The following is a 17,417-nucleotide window of genomic DNA, read 5'->3' as shown; positions in this document are numbered from 1 at the left end:
GTTGGGGGCTTGAGGTAAAGGATGTCGGTGACACGGACAGGGGCCTCCATCATTACCCGGCAGTATTAGAGACTCCCAACCAGCACCCAAACACTGCTGGGTAAGACGGGGGCCCCCACCCAGCCTGCCCACCTCCGGGTCAGGCAGTCCTCAACCCAGGCTCCCGGTGGAGAGGCTGCAGAACGCTGGCTCCCATCCCCCCAGAACCCGCGTCCCTGGGGACACTTCCGGGTGAGGCCTGCAACCCGCCACCAGCCCCACCCTGAGCTGCTGAACTACTGAGGCCCAGGCAGGGCTTCAGAAGCCCCCTGCCCACCTGTTCTCTGTCTCTGAACCCCTTCCCCCACCACCTACACAGCCTGTCTCTGCCCCCACATACCAATTCACCGGTCCTCATCTCCCTTCTATAGTCCCCAGCTGAGCCCCAAGACCCCTCTCCGAGTGGCCTTTACCTGTCACCGGGCCGCCTGCCCCCCCAGAGAGTAAGTGCTGAGGAGAGGAAGGGGAGTCAGGCCAGGATTCCACAGCCTGCTGCCTGAGGCCTGTCCTGGCCTCCACTCTTCCTCCTTCCTTCTCCGCAGGCAGGCAGCGCAGGCTCCTCACCTGGGCCCCGCCCGCCGCCCCTGCGTACAGGTGTGTCCTCCTTCCATAGGCTACCCCCCACCACTCCCTTAACCCCTTGCCTCCCAGCACCAGCCGCGGGCACCTATTCTGAGTCCTGGCCACCCCATCAGGCCTTCCACCCTTCCTGGTGGTGTTTTCTGTCCTATCGGCCACCTCCATCCTCCAGGCCTAGACTAGGGAACCTGGTCTCCAGACGGACAAAGCCAAGGGCTATCTTTACGCTGATTTGCCTTCCTCCTTGGTGTCTCCCCACAGCCACTCCTGCACCCAGCTACTTTCTTCCTCTGAGGCCTCTGACCCTACCCATGGCCAGAGATGGAAGACCATAGATCCCTGAAGGCAGCAACAGAGTTAGCTTGGTAGTGTTAGGTTGTGCCCAGGCCAAGTGACCTACCTGTGTTTGAGCATCCCTGCCTGTGGAGGGCAGGCAGGTCCCAGCATGGTGCCTATCTGTCCTGTACCCTAGTGTTGGGGTACCCACCCCTGCCAAAAGGCCCAGGCTGGCCAGGAGCATCAGCACGGACCCAGACAGTTAAACTACTGAGCTGTTCTCCTTCAGCCCTCACAGCCTCAGCCCTCACAGTTGTCCTGCAGGGAGGAGCAGCCAGGGGCTATGCTCTGTTCTCCAGAGGGACCAAAGTTGAGCACAGTTGCTCCTGGACCCTGGGTCCAATGCCCGGTGCTGCCCTGGGTTCAGCCCACAGGCAGTTAGCCCAAGGGCAGTTAGAGGCTGTGGAGCCTGCCTTTCTTTTGTGCAGCTCTAGCTGGGGTGGAAGGGGTCCTGAGACACAGATTATGGCCCCACCCCTTCCAGGGCACTTTTGTTATGGGCAGCTATTGTGTTACCCAATCTGATCTCTCTCTCTCTCTCTCTCTCTCTCTCTCTCTCTCTCTCTCTCTCTCTCTCTCTCTCTCTCTCTGTCCTTTGTCTCTTTCTCCCTTTCTCACCCCCCGCCCCTTTGTTTGCATTCTTCTTAATACCTGTTTGTACTTATTTTATGCTTGTGGACTGTTTCTGCGTCTGTCTGCCCTACTACTCTCCTAAAGTTCCACAAGGACAGGAACTGTCTTGTTCACCATCGCGCCCCCAGCACAACTCCAGTACCTGTGACACAGTGGACACTCACTATAGAAGTATCTGCTGAATGTATGACTGGAGTCAATGTTGTAATGTGAGTGTGTTCTTAGCCTGCCCAGCAGTGGGGAGCCAGTCTGTCCCCATCAGGACTCTCATCGGCTTAACTCCCCAGGAGTTAAGATAAAGCCTTAACACGAAGAAAGAATCCCTGATCCCTGATTGTCCACTCTGGACACAGGTAAGGAAGAGGGGACAAACATAAAATTGACCAGAAACACAAGGGCAGAAACAGCTTCAGCAAAGGGAAGAGCAGGGTGCTCCTGTGAGCAGCAGGAGCCCAGAGAGGGGAGGGAGCACTGGAAGGTCCTTTATACATCTTCTTAGCTCTTAGACCTAGAAGTCAGCACCACCAATGTGTGGTTCTGTCCCCCTCAGGTGACCCCAGCTGCATTTCCAGGCGTGAGGGTTCTGGGGCCTGAGTTAAAATCTTAGCTTCACTGTTCAATAGTCCTGTGATCTTCAGCAAATCATTCAATCTATCTGTGTCTCAGTTTCCCCTACTGTAAAATGGGAATGATACAGGCACCGAGATTGAATAAAAAGGTGTAGTGTTGTAAACAGTGCCTGACACATGGCATGTAATCAATTATTGTTGCCCTTGACATCATCATCCCTTATCTCAATGACCTTCACAACCACCCTGTTAGCATGATCCTCCACTTGAAAGAGACAAGGAACCTGGCCCACGATCACAGACCTGGCGTGTTAAGCAGAGCCCAGAACCAGTCTGTCTGACAGTGAAGACAGAGCTTTCGAGCGCCCCCACATACCACTCCCTGCCCACCGCGCCCTCCATCCCCTTTGGCCCCACCCTCCGGGACCACACAGAGTTAGAGACCCACACACACACACACGCCGTGATCCTAGGGGCTTTATTTACAAGAATGGAAGGGTCTGGCCCCTCCTGGAGTCTTGCTGGGCTATATACAGTAGGGTGAGGGAGGTGGGGACACACATTTAAATTACAATAGAGTTGGGCGGGCAGCTTCCTAGGTTCAGGCTGTTGGCATTCACTGGAGACCTCTACAGAGATCAGCGCTGAGGCTGCAGAGAGAAGGGAGGAAGGGAATAAGGGGTTGGCTGGAACATGAGGAGTGCAGGATAAGAGCAAGTCTGGGGCAGCTGGGAAGGGCAGGGTGAAGCTGCAGCCACCCATCCATCAGAAGAAGCACTGGAGCCAGGGGGTACTGGGGACAGCCCTGAGCAGAGGGGACAGGGGACAGTAGGGACAGGGCAGGGAAGAGCCCTGAGCAGAGGGACCGTACCATGGCCACCTCCAGACGGTGCCCAGCTCACTTCTTTTTGAGGGAGCCCTTGCTCTTGTTGTCCTTGTCCGCTGATCGCTGCTTCTTCACCTTCTCCTCCCTCCTGTTCTTACTCTGCAGGTTCTCGTACACGTCCTCCTTGTGTCTGCAGCGGGGGGGCATGTGTGGGCAGTTGACACAGGTCAGGAGACAGTGCAGAGTTAACCAGCAGCCCCTTCCGGGCCACCCCACATCACAGGTGAGCAAACTGAGGCCAGCAAAGCAAGGAGACCTGGTCACTGTCCTTACACTAGACCAGAAGCTCCTTGGGAGCAGAGGCTCCATCTCAAACGTCAGTCTACTACCAGTTCCTAGCACAGGCCCCACACGGAGCGCACTCAGGAAATACTTGTGAACACAGATAGTAAGAACCGAGCTGGAACTTGAACTCAGCACTCCCACCCCACCCCAAAGGCAACACTGGTCCTCTCTGGAAAGGAAGGGTCGGACTGGGAAGGAAAAAGCGTGGATGATGGGAGGTGGCAGGCAGGGAGGGGTCACTCACTTCGAGGAGGTGCGGGAGGCCTGGGCATGGGCATTCTTCATGGCTGGGGGGTAGGTGATATTCCCGTACTCCGACTCCTGGCCCTTGTGGGACTGTGGGTAGAGGTATGTTGGGAAGGCAGCAGACCCAGCAGGACCAGGTGATGCCCACTGCCTCCCATAGCCCCAGCAGCCCTGCTTAGCACGCACCTGCATGACCTCCAGCTTCTTCTTGGTGGTTTCAATGAACTGAGCGATGGCCACGTAGATGAACTTGTACTGCGCCTCCGTCTGCACCATGCCTGAGCGTTGTGCGCGTACCATCTGGATCGTCTTCTGGATGTCAATGTCACAGTCCAGCCCTGAGCAGGGATGGCAGTTGGACCTCCAGCCCAGGCAGAGGTAGACACCAAGGGGCTGCTCACACCCTCCCTCCTATGTCCCCCACAGGGAACCCTCACCCTTGGTTGAGATGTTTTCCATGAGCATGTCGATGACAATGATGGTGCCTGTGCGGCCAATGCCCGCGCTGCGGAGAGAAAGGGGAGCCATCAGAGGCCAGGTCTACACCTCCCCAGGAAGGAGGTCCCCAGCACCGAGCTCCAGCATGGTCATGGCATAAAGAAACTGAGGCTCCCCCGAGATGAGCAAATGTGCCCAGGTCACCAGGCAAGCAGGCTGGCAAGGGGCAGAAATCTGCCCAACTCTGTACCTGCATTCATCATGTTAGCCAAGGGATTTGCGGGGAAGGGCCTGGCTCTCAAGCGCTATGGCACTGGCTCTCCCCCACACCACCATGGCTCTCCTTTCAGCACAACACTCCTCCACTTCCTGTCTCGACTCCTCATCTCTGGCCCGTGGCTGCTGCCCACCCCAAAGGATCCAGAACCCTCAGAGCCACCACTGTCTTGCCAGCCTCCCCAGCCCTCTCCCACATTGTTGGCCTGAGCAAGACCTTCCCCACCTCCATTCAATCAAAAGTTATATTTGGAGCTTCTTTCTTCAGGGCTTCATTTCCCTTTTTCTTCAGACTATGATGACAGGGAAAGGACAGCCCTGAGACAGTAGGGTGCAGGGGACACTGGGGTCAGGAGACACGGAGGAGCAATGCAGCAGGAAGTCTCCCTTCTTCCCCCACCCTCTGCCACCACCTTTGGGCGAACAGACCCCAGGAACCTCAGGAACCCACATGGACCCTGTCCCGCCCTCTCGCTGGACCTCTCAGGCTGGTACCCTGAGTCGCACTAATTTCAAACCCAGATTGTCAAAAATACTACCCCCCCTCACCCACTTCCTTCCTGTAACGTCTAAATAAAGGCCATGGGGATTTCAAGAAGTGGATGAGAGGGTGGGGGTGGGGGACAGCAGGAGGGTCGTTTCTGGCGATGGCTTGCCTGCCCCTGGAAGCAAAACAGCCCCTCAGGCAGCATATTGGGGTACCTCCAGATTCAAGCCACCCAGCCCTGCCCCAGGAAAAGCAGTTGCTGGTGGGAAGAAGGAAGTCAAGGCCCTCACAGTCTGGGTCACATGGAGGGAGCTGGAAGGGAAGAGCACACAGCAGGTTTCTATTTCCCCCTTCCCTACCAGCTCCCATTTCTTGAGGGTTTACTGTATTCCGGACACAGTGATATGGTCTCATTTAATCCTCACAAGAGCTCTGTGAGATCCTGATTTTACAGATCTGAGGGTCAGAGAAGTGAAGTCATTTGTACAAGGTCGCCCAGCCAGTGAGTGGAGGAGCTAGAACTTAAACCAGCAGCCTCTGTCCTGGACACTGTACTCACTGCCTCTCATCCACTCAGGCCAAGCCAGCCGGGTCAGCTCATCTGCAGGACTCTGCTGTTTCCCTGCTGATTCCCCACCTCCCTGCCTTAGCAGGAATTGGGTACCCTGATCATGAACATGAGGGTCTCCACTGGAGCTAGTGACGCATGTGCCCCTGCTGAATACATTACCCATCCCTACACACCCTGGGGCCAACTGGGGGACCCTGGCTAGGAAGGGGAGACTGGGAGCAGCAATGAAGAAGCACCCCCCAACCAGGGCTACAGATGGAAAAAGATAAGGGATAGGGAGCCACACAGACCCACATGGAGGGTGTTGGGGCTGAGAATTAACAGGCTGAGTGGGCCTGTGCAAGAAAACAGGGGTGACCAGGACAGGACCTAGGGCTATTGTGAGCACCAGTCCAGGCTTTCCCCTGACCAGGTGGTGACCTGGTAAGTGGCTCGGCCTGTTTCTTCATCTGTATTTGGCAGGGTTGGACAAGATGACACATCCAGGGAGATCTCTGAGAAAGCCACCCCCAGGCACAGGATCAGACAGTGGGGTTGGTTCAAGCTAAGTTCCACCCATGGATCTGGAGCCATCAGGAAACCCAGAGGAGGCTGGGGGGAAGGGGGAGGCAGTAAACGAGTTATTATGTAAATTGCATACAATTGCATGGTACTTAGCAGTATTTACTTGCCAGCTACTATATGCATGATTACTGTTAATGTCTTTATCATTATTCTCACCTGCAATGCACAATGATGGGCCCTGCATGAGGCAGACTTTCCTGTCGCTGATTGATCTGGTCTAGGAAGCTGAGGACACCCCCAGGCTCACTGGGGACCCCATGGTCAGGCCAGCTCAGGTACTGGTAGTGCCAGATCTCACGCACCAGGTTCGCCTGGGCCAAGTACGTAGAGTCAATGACCGCTGCTCGCACACATCACCCCATTCCCAACAACCAGACAAGAGGACAGGTCCAAGGAGGGCCCAGGAGGGGGCAGAGGTGGGGACACTCACATTGTCCAGCGGGGAGACCTGTAAGGTGCGGAGTTTGTACTCGGCTGTGTCGTGTTCCCCACAGTTGGTTACAGTGTAGGATCCATACACTCGCTGAGAGCCCACCTCTGGCCAGTAGGGGACACATTTGTTCTGAAAGGCAGGGTAGAGGTAGAGAATGGGCCACAGAGGCAGGCACTGGGCAGGCCGCTGTAGGCCCTGCTCTATGTCCTCAGTCGCTGGTGCTGGCCCAGTCAACATCCGTTGGATGAAGTGGCCAAGTCAGAGTCTCAGGATCTAGTGGTGAGACCTGGCCAGCCAGCCACCTAACCTCACAAGTCACTCAGTGCACACTGTCTGACACACACACTGTCCCCGAAGCTGTGCAAACCAGGCTGGAATTAACAAACACAAACTAGATGCAATCTGCGCCCTTGTGTTTCTAGGAGCTCACAGAGAGATAAGTGAACGGGAAAAACATGGAGCTGCTCAGGAGCACAGTGGAGGGAGAGGCTAATTCTTCCTCTAGGTTATGGAGGAAATCAGAGATGGCTTCACAGAGGAGGGAGCGTTTGAACTGGGTCTTCATAAATGAGGAGTCTGTCAGGCAGAGATAGTGCAGAGAGAGGAAGTCGTTTCCTAGCAGAAAATGAGCTTGTGCAAAGGCATAGAAACCCGAAAAGGCCTGGCCTGTTGGAGGCAGTGAGTGTTGTAGAGAAGCCACCAGACCTGGAGTACCAAGTCTTAGCCTCTGACTTTCTCCTAAAGGCAACTGGGAGCCATTGAAGGGTTTGCAGTGAGAAAGTAACGTGATGCAGTGCATGCTTTGGACAGAATCACTTTGACTCCAGTACATAGGGAACTACAGTGCAGGGGTGAGGGTGAGGGGCCAACTCCAGAGAGATTTATGAGGCAGAGTGGACAAGAGGGGCTCTTGCCTGGATGGGGACAGGTGGAGGAGGGGCAGGAGGAATGTTTGCTTCAGGACATTTTAAGGCAGAAGGCCCATTTAAAAGCTGGGTCTGGAGGTGGTCAGGAGAACCCAAGGTTGGAAGCAGGGATCTGGGAGTCAGGGTGTACCCGAGATTTCATCTCTGTGACTCGGTTTCCTAACAAGGTTTGGGTGCTTTTCTGTCCTGGTGTCCAAAGTTTCTTTTGTTTAATGATGGTGGACAATGAGTACTGGGGAGCGGGTGGGGGGATCAGGGGGCAGCATGGGGCTCAGCCCTACCCGGCCTTTCTCCACCTCTCGGGTGGTCATGACGATGACGCGGGTGTTCTCCTGCCATGTCATCTGCCAGAAGTCATTGACTGTGGCATCCAGGCAGCCCTGGCTGGCAATATAGGTCTTAGAGTTCTCATCAGGGCCTAGCAGCTGGTTCTGGATGGAAGTACAGGAGACACACACCAGGATTGTGAGTTCCTTGGCCGGGGACACGCCCTTTGTCCCCACCAGCCTCATCCCACCCAAGTGATCAGCTTTGGCTTTGCCCACACTTCTCTGGACCCAGTATCCCCCTGAGATGGGAAATTCCCAGGGGCAACACCCACCTTGACATAGTTGGCGTTGATATAGTCAGACCCAGGGATGTTACTGTCACGTCCCTGCAGGATCACTCGGCTGTGGTCGACTGAGAGTGAGCAGAGAGGAGGTGAGAAGGGCCTGGGCCAGCAGGAACTCACCAGCCCCTGGATCAGACCCTTCCTAAGCTCACAGGCCATTCTTGTCTGAGAAGCCGTGAGGTTCTCAGAGCACTGTGGATGGGCAGGGATGGGGATCAGCATTGGTGGGGGTGGAGGTTTCAGAGGAAGGAGAGTGGTAAGGGTGGGTGTGGGAGGCTCTGCTGAGAGGAGGAGAAGAGGTTCTGTTGTGTGGGTACGGAGGTGGACCCTCCCTGAGATGGGGGTAGAGGTACTGTGAGTTGGGGGAGGTTGGCTGAGGGAAGGGGAGTCTCCAGGATGAATGGATGCTGCCTCGGAGTGGGAGGGATGGAGGCTGCTGGGGTGAGGTGCTCACATGGGAGAATGTTCTTATAACGGTTCTTGCTCTTGTTCTCTGGCCGCTGCCCTTCCAGCCGCTGGTGCAGGTTCTTTACCTCCAGCTTCTGCAGATTCTGAGGGGCAAGAGGGGACAATGGACACCCGCAAGAGGGGCACTCATGGGGGTCGTTGATGTGGGGCAGATCAGTATCAGGGATTGGGAGAGAGGGAATGGGTCTGCCTGGGAGCCCACGCCAGTTACCTTGCTGGGTCCCCATAACGCACCTCAAACTCCTCCCAGAAGCCGGCCTTGGCTGTGTCCTCTGACTCCTTCTTCTTGTTCAGTTCCAAGACCCGGTTTTCAATATCAGCCGCATTCACCCGCGTGGCGTAGTATGGCTTGGGTGGGTGAGGGAGAAAAGTCAGCAACTTCCAGATCTCAAAGGTTCATGTGTCTGAGGGACTGCCAGGCCCACCCCTCACCTGCCGCAGGTAGACAAAGGCGCCTGAGGCCTCCTCAATCCCCGTCTTCTTGAAATGCTCCACCAGGTCTGTGAGGCTGTCAAAGGTCTCCGAGCCACCCACCGTGTAATGTCCACCCTGAGGGGTACCAAGTCAGGCAACCCTGCAGAGTTTGCCTCCTCCCTCCCTTGACCCCCCCAGCCTTGGACCAAAGACTGGCTGACCTTCCCCAGCACCCACGCTGCGGGCACAGACAGGTACCCCAGGAGGATGCCTTCCCTACTGCCAGCTGCCTTACCTCACACATGACCTTGATGTGGGTGACTCTGAGGGGGGAGCCTGGGCCAGCCTTGGGCTGGTCACTGAGCACCGACAGCACAAAATCTCCCGGCTGGCTGAGACTCTCACGTACAAGAAATGTCCAGGGCTCACCCTTGGCCTGTAGCAGTGTCTCCGCCTGCCCCCCAGACATGTGGCCATGGTACCACCTAGAAAAGGCAGCAGCAGGGAAGGTGAGTCCTGGGCCAAGGGGCAAGCACTGAGCAAGGAAACAATACTTGCAATGTGCCAGACACTGTGCTAGATGCTTCCAAACCCACCACCATATTTAGGTCCATTAGTCACAAAAACACAAAGAGGCAAGTACCATCCTCATTTTACAGATGAGGAAACTGAGGATGGTGATTGCACACTGGCCCAAGGCCCTAGCTGATAAGAAGCAAGCCTCAGGAATTCTAACCAAGTCCACTTCCGGGAGTTTAAGACAAAGGCAGAAAGGCAGGCCATGGCCAGAATATTTGGAGAGGAGAAACCAGGAAGGGTCTCCATGAAAGACAGGGCTTAACTAGGGAAAGAGGACAGAGACCAAGAGAAATGCAGACAAAGGCCAAACCACAGAGAGCGATGGAGATGGGAGAGACGGAAGTCACCAGGGAGGCATGACAGGGAGAACTCCCCCAGGGAGGCGGAGAAGAAAGATACCCTGCTGAGGAGAGTGGTTTAGGGGGTTCTGGGGGTACCCAGGATGATGTCACTAAAGGGGAGTCTGGGGTTCAGAGAGGCTCAAAGCGACTCAAAGGAGTAGAAAGCAGAACTAGGACCTTTCCCCGAAGCACACCCCCTTCCCAGGAGGAAACTGTAGCCCCACAATGCCCAGCCCCACAGGAAACCACGTGATGGAAAAAACACAAAACTCCTTCTGGGGAGAGAGTGAGAAGTGAGGTTGTGAGGTTTCCTCAGCCCAGGGACCTCTGGAGGGGGGGCATTTTCCAACCGCAGGGATGGGGGAAAGAGGGAGGGGGCCCCTCTGTCTGCCCCATCTCACTCCAGCCCAGAAGAGACTGTAGCTCAGAGACTTCCAGAGCCTCCTGGCCTGTCCAGGAGCCCCCTGGGCCACCCCATCCCACCACTCAGGGACAGGCCGGGGTGCCCAGGCAATGAGGAAGGGGCTAACCCTCTTCCCCCAGGCCCCAGGATGAGGAAGTTTCCATGCAAATGTCAGGCTGACCACAGGCACAGAGCTAGCCAAGGAGGGGACAAATGCAAATTCCTGTGGAGGAGGAGGGCCTGCACACGAGGCTGGGACACACGGAGGTTTGGAGAGAGAGCCTCCCACACACACTCCCAAGGTCAGGGCTGAGCCCAGGCGTCCAGATGCCGATAATCAAAAGGGCTTCTTAGGGTCAGCTTCCCTGGTCTCGATCCCTCTATGAATGCTGCCCTTAGTCCCAGTTCTGCCCTTCTCCTGCTTCTTCCAAGCAATATGAACCCAGGCCAGCCTCCTCACCAGGGGGGTCTGCTTAGCTCCTCCTGCCCTCTCCCAGTTCCCTCTACAACGTATTGCTTCTCTACGGTCTGGGCAATCCATTCTCCCGCAGGTCAGAGTCTGGCTGTGGGCAAGAGGGGCGAGAGGACACGAGGAGTTCAAGAGGGTCTGGGAGCAAAACCGCCATGCGTGTTACAGGTAGGGAGTAGGAATAGGGTGAGAAACTAGTAAGGAGGGCAACCATGAGCAAGGTCATCAATGCTGGGGCTTCACTCCTAGAAGATACAGCTTCAAAGGAAGTAAATCAATGGCTTCATGTTGACTGGAGAGAGGTCTCCAGTGGTGGGGGCCATGGGGCCTTCACCTCACCTCATCCAGTTCTAAGTTTTAACCAGTGACTTTAAAATATTGATGCAAGTTGGGAGGCATGCATTTTAGAAAGACTGAACACTGACAGAGAGTTAAGGTTCAGAATCATTTCAATAAGCAATACACAAATACTGGACAAGGGCAAGTTGACTTGGCCCCAAGAGTGTGGAGGAAAAAAAATAAAACCTAGAGTTTTTCCGCGGCCCTTCACCTTAATAGAAGCTATCATCGAGATGTAGCTACTACAATTAGCCACCTGTAACGCTGAGTGTTCAGGTGTTCCCACCTCCCACCCGGGCTTTACAGAGACCACCTGCGGCGTGGCCAGCCCAGCTCTGGAGCCACACCTTTGGAGCTAAAAGGATGTGAGGGAAATGCCTTGAGTATTATCCTGTGCCCTGGTACTAGGCCCTTACACATGTGACCACATCACACAGTGATGCCCTTAGCAAACCCCAACGGGAAGACCCATCCCTACTGGGTTCCAAGGTAAGGCATTAAGTGTCCTCATAGATTTAGTCCCTGTGCTCCTCCTAAGCACCTATCTCTCACTGGGTTAACCTGGCCTGGGGGAGGGAATAGTTATAGGAAGGCAGATTCAGTTCCATAGGAGGAAGGAAAGCTTTCTAACAACAGAGCTGGCCTGCCAATAAACACAGCCACAAGGAGCAGTCTGTCACCAATAGGGCTTGGGTTGCCAGCTGACAGGGACCCTGAAGAAGGGTGAGCTGACCTTCTCTTGCTTCCTCGGGCATTAATGGAAAGGGGTGTGAGGTGAGTCCCATGAGACACAGCCATGGAGGAAAGAGGCCCACAGAGCCCTGAGAAGGAGCCAGGATGGGGAAGGCACTGCCAGTTAGGGTGGGAGTGAAGGCTCTCACCTCTCACTGGTAGGGTCAGAGCAGTTAAGTGGGTACTTGAGGTGAATGATGGTGCCATCGCGGTCCTGCAGGACACCCTGCTGCTGTGTGTAGTACTCCACCAGCTCCGTCAGCGTCGCAAACTTCTCCCCTCCATACAGGTCGTAGAAATCCCCTGAGTTCTGGATCCGAATATGGGTCACCTGATCCCCCACCCTGCAAGGTGATGAGACCAGGGTGCAGGAGTAGAGGTGGGGATGGGTAGGGGATGGGCTGCGGTCTTGAATATGGGGCACACATAGATAGGGTAGACACAGACAGGGAGAGGGGACATGCTGGGGTTGGGGGCTGGGGAGTTGGCACTGCCATGAGGGAACCGGGAATGAGTTGCCAAAATACTGGCCCTGACTGCATTTGAAGGCCACCTACCTGACTGAGAGGGAGAAGTCGCCCTGGTTCTTGCGACTAGGCCGAGCCAGGAAACTCCCGTGGACACCTCGGCCCTTGAGCAGCGTCTCTGCATCCAGCCCACTGAGGTCTCGGTGAAACCACCTGGGAGGCCCAGGAGGGTGGTGAGGAGAGGTCTCATGGGCTCCAGGGCCCCTTGCCTCCTGATTACCATGGGTCCCAGGCCCTTACCTCACCATCCTGGGGGCTCCCCAAGAGGAAGCGGGTGCAGGGAACGAGGTGGTGGTGGTGCCGGGGAGTCCAGGCAGGCAGAGAATGCTGGGGCTAAGCCTCAAACTCGGCCCTCAGTGCCCAGGCCACCTCACCACCCCTGCAGTCCTAGTTCTGGGGCTGCCACTCCACTGGCCTAGGGTAGCCGGCAGGGCGGGGACAGGAAGGGGCGCGGCCGACCCCTTGGGGGAACTCACTGTACTTCTCATTTTAGAGCAGAGGGAAGAGAAGCAGAGCAGGGTGGCAGTGGGGGTGGGGACGTCGGGCCCACTTCCCACATGTTTGCCATCAAAGGCGTTGGAGGAGCATGGCACTCCACAAATAAGGACACGTGTGCCTTGCACCATCCAGGCAAAGATCATGCTTCATACATGTGAACCCATCTCTTCCTCTTCCACCAGCTGTTTCCACACAACCTTCCCTGGTGCAAGCTATTAATTAATAATAGTCATGGTGACAACTATTATTTAATGGAGTCTTACTATATGCCATGCACTATGTTATAACAGCCTTTACAAGTCTTATCTGATTTACTCCTCACAATAGCCCTCTGAAGCAGGGACTATATCCCCATTTTACAGACAAGGAAGCTGAGGCTCAGGGAGTGCAGGGAACTTGCCCAAGGTCATCCAGTCAGTAAAGTGGCAGTGCCACAATGAAACCCAGACGGTCTGGTTCTAAAGCTTGTGGTTTTAGCTATCATATGCCTGTCCCAGGGCTTCAAAAAACAGTGGTGTGGGGCTAGGGTGAGCCTCCTCTATCATTGGGGCTGCAGGGGTAGGGGGAGTCCCTAATAGCCAAGCCCTGCAGATGCTTACAAAGGGAGGGGTGCCCTTGCCTTCCTGACAGACGTATCTGAAGAGGTGCCATTGGGGCAGACAGATGGACAAAATGACCCCTGTGCAGCCCTATCAAACTTGTACCTTTTCTACTTCTTGTCGCCAGGCCTTTGCCTCCACTCTGCCCTAACCATGTAGTTGGAGCCCGGGAACAGAATGGGGGAAGGGAAGCAGGTAAGCAGAGTCACCAGTTTCCTTGAGTCCATCCACCCCATGCCTGAGTCATAGCTTCTTGCCGAGTGGGTTTGGTCTGAATTGGCCCAAGCTCAGGACTCCAACCAACCCCAGGCCTGTCTCCTAGGGGCTGGGGTCCCTGCCATGGCTGATATTCTCAGGGCTGGTTGATCTTGATAGGCCCTGAACACCGTGTTTCTCCGAAAACAAGACAGCCGGACAATCAGCCCTAATGTGTCTTTTGGAGCAAAAATTAATATAAGACCAGGTCTTATTTTACTATAATTTTTTGGAGCAAAAATTAATATAAGACCCGGTCTTATTTTACTATAATATAAGACCGGGTCTTATATAATATAATACCGGGTCTTGTATCAATTTTTGCTCCAAAAGACACATTAGAGCTGATTGTCTGGCTAGGTCTTATTTTCGGGGAAACAGGGTACTAAAAGCTTATAATGCTGTCTGTGTGTAATTCCAAATACAAACACCGCCCACCCAAAACAAGAGGAAAGAAGCCCCACAAGAGTCAGATTGGTGACTTTTCCTAGGAATGGAGGCTGGGTGGCTGGAGGAGAGGGCTGGGAAGGACGCTGACTTTTCCCTTGTACCTTTTTGATAGTTGTAGCATGGGCTTGTATTACCTTTACAGAAAGAAAGAAACAGACTGGGAGATGGCAATTTCTAGGAAAGTGCTGAGGTGCTAGAGCGCTCTACGTCTAGATCGGGGTGGTGTTTACATGGGTGTGTATGAATGCGAGGTTCATCAGGCTGTATGCTTAATATTCGTGTACATTATGTGTACCATACCTCACTAAAAAAAAATAAGGAAAAATAAATAACAAAGTGTTAAAGCCCAACAAAAGTCTAGTTTTCCTCTGATGACTACTGTATCATTTTTTGAAACATCAAACATCAATTATCTCCCCACCAAAAAAGGGCTTCTTTTCCCCCCTTTCTGGTACCCTGGGGGGCGTGCCTGGTCCATTTATCGCGTGGTCTAACACTGACTACCTCTTCAGTCTTGGACAGTCACACTGAAAGACCACGAATGCCTTCCCATCACAAGGAGCAGGAAGAGCAGCTGCAGAGTCCGCCTCGCCACAGGACGTCCACTGCTGGCCTTGTTGGCCTCTGAATGTTCAAAGCTTAGCACAGTGTCTTGCACAAAGCACATGCCTAATAAACAAGTTCATCAATGCACATACATGGTCAGAAACCCAGCTCCTGGTCTTACACATAAACCCCTGGCCTCTCATATATAGATGCACTTGCACACACACACACACACACACACACACACACGCATCCGCCTACGCACACACAGTCCCATTACGTGCACCTCATCACCCATGTCCATCTACACACATACCTGGTCCAGGGCAAATAGCCACATGGACACACCATCCTGATCACATATGAAGTTGCAGGTCAATGCTTGACGCTGAACACCCACTGCACCACAGCCCCAGGCCATTCTCTTCCCAGGGCTTAAACCCACTTGGTGGGAAGAAACTAGCTAGGTACCCAGACATCCTGACCCATGGAAGAGGCAGGAATTTCTCTGAAGGTTGACAAGCCAGAAGACAGACAGACACTATGATAAGATGTACAATCTCTGCTGTCCTTTAACAGGAAAATAAATAAGAATCACCTCCCTTACCTTGGCACAAGTGCTCTAGCGTTCGCCAAGCACTTGTACACACACAATCCCATCAGGGCCTCAGACATCCCTGTGATGTAGGAGTAATTTTCTCCATTTTTTTAAAGGGAGGAAAACAGGCTCAAGGAGGCTGAGAGTTGCACAAGTAAGTGCCTAATAATTCAGAAGAGAAAATTATTCACTTGGGAAGCCGGGAGATAAAGGTAGAGATGGAGATCAACAGAAAGACAGGGAGTCTAGAAGAGCAAACCAAGCAAAATAATCTCTAGAAAGTTATTGAGCTTCCCCGAGCCTCAACATCTGTACCTGATAAATAAGCTTAACAATGTTTCCCAAATACTGATACAAAAAGCTGGTATGTAGTAGGGTTTTAGTGCCAACAGGTTTTACATTACAAATTTAATCCACATGCCAATCCTATTTAGTAGGTCTTATTAGCCCAAGTTTACACACAAAAGCTAAGGCTCAGAGAAGTTAAATAACTTGCCCAAGGTCACAAGCTAGTGACTGGGAAGGTGGACAAACCAAGGTTGTCTGATGCCAGAGCTTGTTGCCCCTTCCCGTACACCAACCCCACTGCTGGAGCAGGCTTCAGTGAGGGGAGTGGGCAGGCACTGGCATGGCCTGCAGGGTGAAAGCCAGAGGGCTGGTGCTTCCGCGAGGCAGCACTGAGATAGCAGGATCTGCTTGAGCAGTGCTGGGTGTGAGCAGAGCTGTGTGGCTGCAGCAAAGCTGCTTTGAGATACTGCGACCTGTTGCAGAGGATCTTACAAGTCCAGGATTGGGAACCAAGGAAGGATTCTGCACCAGAAGAGGCCTTGCTAACCACCTGGTAGGAAAACGATCATGGCAGGAGTATGTAAGGGACCAGGGACCATAAGATAAGTACCCTGGATAAGAACCCTGTCAGCGGGGCTGACAGTGAAAACGTGCACTGGGGAGGCAGTGCAAATGGAAAAGAAGGGAAGATATGAGAAGGAAGAACCTGCAGGACTGACGGGCCATCAACCAACCAAGTCACCAACACTCCAAGCAGGTCTTTATTATAAGATCCAAAGTCCAAGTCCTGCCTGGCCCTGTCTCTCCACCAGTACACCCTGCTTCAGGCACAGTCCTTGGGTGGTTGTTCCCACAGCAGGGCCTCTGCACTCACCATTGCCTCTGCCTAGGAGCACTAGGCTGGCTCTTCTTCACCATCCAGGCCTCAGCTCACTCGTCCACTCCTCAGGAAAGCCCTCCATGCTAGTGATGCCATTGGCACCCCTAGTCACTTGCTAGCACATGAAGCTGTTTCATTTTCTGCATTAACACTTCTGAGAATCTGAAATTATCCTATTTATTGGGCTCTTTGTATAGTCTGTCACCTCCCACTGAAATAATGCTCCATGAGAGAAGGGACCATGTCCTCCCTGTCCAATATAGTATTGCCGGCATCTTTAAAAGTACCTGGCACATAATAGATGCTCACCATTTATCTGTTGTATGAATGATGCGGGGTCGGGGGGAGTGAAGGAGAACTGAAAGAAAGTGGAATGAAGGCAAGCTTTCTCAGGTTTGTCTTTCAGACACATTATGTTTCAGGTGATATGGGCTACCCAGGGGGGCAGGTTCTAAGCAGACAGCAGAACCAGAGGGTGGAGAAATGCAATGGTGAGAATAAATACACATCTGTCAAAGGGAAAATGCTAGAGAAGGAGGGAGCCCCCTACAAGGAGCATGCATGAGACTGGAGTTCCTCAAAATTTAAGGGTAGGGACAGGAAGCAAACCCAGAGCTGGGGCCAGCGACAGATTGCAGTCATGGTCACACACCTGTCAGGAGTGAGCATGAGACATGCCCCTCCCTCCCAAACTAACAAGAGACTATAGCACCCAGGTGGAGCAGGGGACTTACCCACGGGACAGCATCTCCCCAGAGAGATGGGGGAGTCACAGGCGGAGGGCCACAAGAGGCGGGGCTGAGCCAGAAGCACAGCTGTGCAGTGGCCCAAACCAGGTGAGGAAGAATGCTCGGAACTCAGCCACTTTTTCCAGTGTTGCCTGCCAGGTCAATGGAACAGCAGGGACAAGCCTCTGGATTAAGGATCCCAGGAAAAAGGACAGGTGGGGCGGGGCTGGCCTCAGACCGCCCACAGCCGCCTGCTTCTCTCTCCAGCCCTACTCCTCCATTGGGAGGGAGTGCAGGGCCCGCCTGTCCGTCCAGGGCCTCCTTCCCTTGAAAGGGGAGGAGCCACCTGGAGCTCCACCTGGAGCTCAGGCTGGCAGGGTGCAGGAGGGCGGGTGAGGCAAAGACCAGGAAGTAACCCTGGC

General features: G+C 54.1%; 1 protein-coding gene across 4 annotated transcripts; it reads right to left on the bottom strand.

Moving 5' to 3' along the window:
* Nucleotides 1-2,615: 2,615 nt before the first annotated feature.
* On the bottom strand, nt 2,616-17,333 carry PTPN6 (protein tyrosine phosphatase non-receptor type 6). 4 transcript variants are annotated; one of them, XM_081059024.1, is made up of 16 exons: nt 17,002-17,217; nt 12,184-12,306; nt 11,776-11,970; nt 9,059-9,248; nt 8,782-8,898; nt 8,584-8,697; nt 8,336-8,432; nt 7,870-7,949; nt 7,550-7,699; nt 6,340-6,471; nt 6,066-6,220; nt 4,011-4,078; nt 3,760-3,911; nt 3,572-3,663; nt 3,059-3,172; nt 2,616-2,806 (listed from the first exon to the last, which is right to left on the bottom strand). In XM_081059024.1, the coding sequence occupies exons 1-16, from the start codon at nt 17,013-17,015 to the stop codon at nt 2,773-2,775; spliced, it is 1,827 nt and encodes a 608-aa protein (XP_080915150.1). In that variant the 5' UTR covers nt 17,016-17,217; the 3' UTR covers nt 2,616-2,772. The 4 variants fall into 4 exon arrangements, with proteins under 4 accessions (XP_080915150.1, XP_080915151.1, XP_080915152.1 ...); XM_081059025.1 differs by lacking the exon at nt 17,002-17,217 and adding an exon at nt 12,394-12,570; XM_081059026.1 differs by having other exon boundaries at nt 2,617-2,806; nt 3,028-3,172; nt 17,002-17,333.
* Between the last annotated feature and the right edge of the window lie 84 nt (nt 17,334-17,417).

This window comes from Rhinolophus hipposideros (genome assembly GCF_964194185.1).
Source record: "Rhinolophus hipposideros genome assembly, chromosome: 9".
In the NCBI taxonomy this organism is placed as follows: domain Eukaryota; kingdom Metazoa; phylum Chordata; class Mammalia; order Chiroptera; family Rhinolophidae; genus Rhinolophus; species Rhinolophus hipposideros.
Note: the sequence above shows the minus strand (reverse complement) of the source record. Positions and strands in the feature narration are given on the sequence as shown.

What these genes read in the sequence shown, in the direction of transcription:
- PTPN6 (XM_081059024.1), bottom strand. An exon ending in CCTTTGTCTACCTGCGGCAG is followed by an intron (nt 8,698 to 8,781) that starts GTGAGGGGTGGG and finishes CACCCACCCAAG; the next exon opens with CCATACTACGCCACGCGGGT. An exon ending in CCCATCATTGTGCATTGCAG is followed by an intron (nt 4,079 to 6,065) that starts GTGAGAATAATG and finishes TTCTCTCCGCAG; the next exon opens with CGCGGGCATTGGCCGCACAG.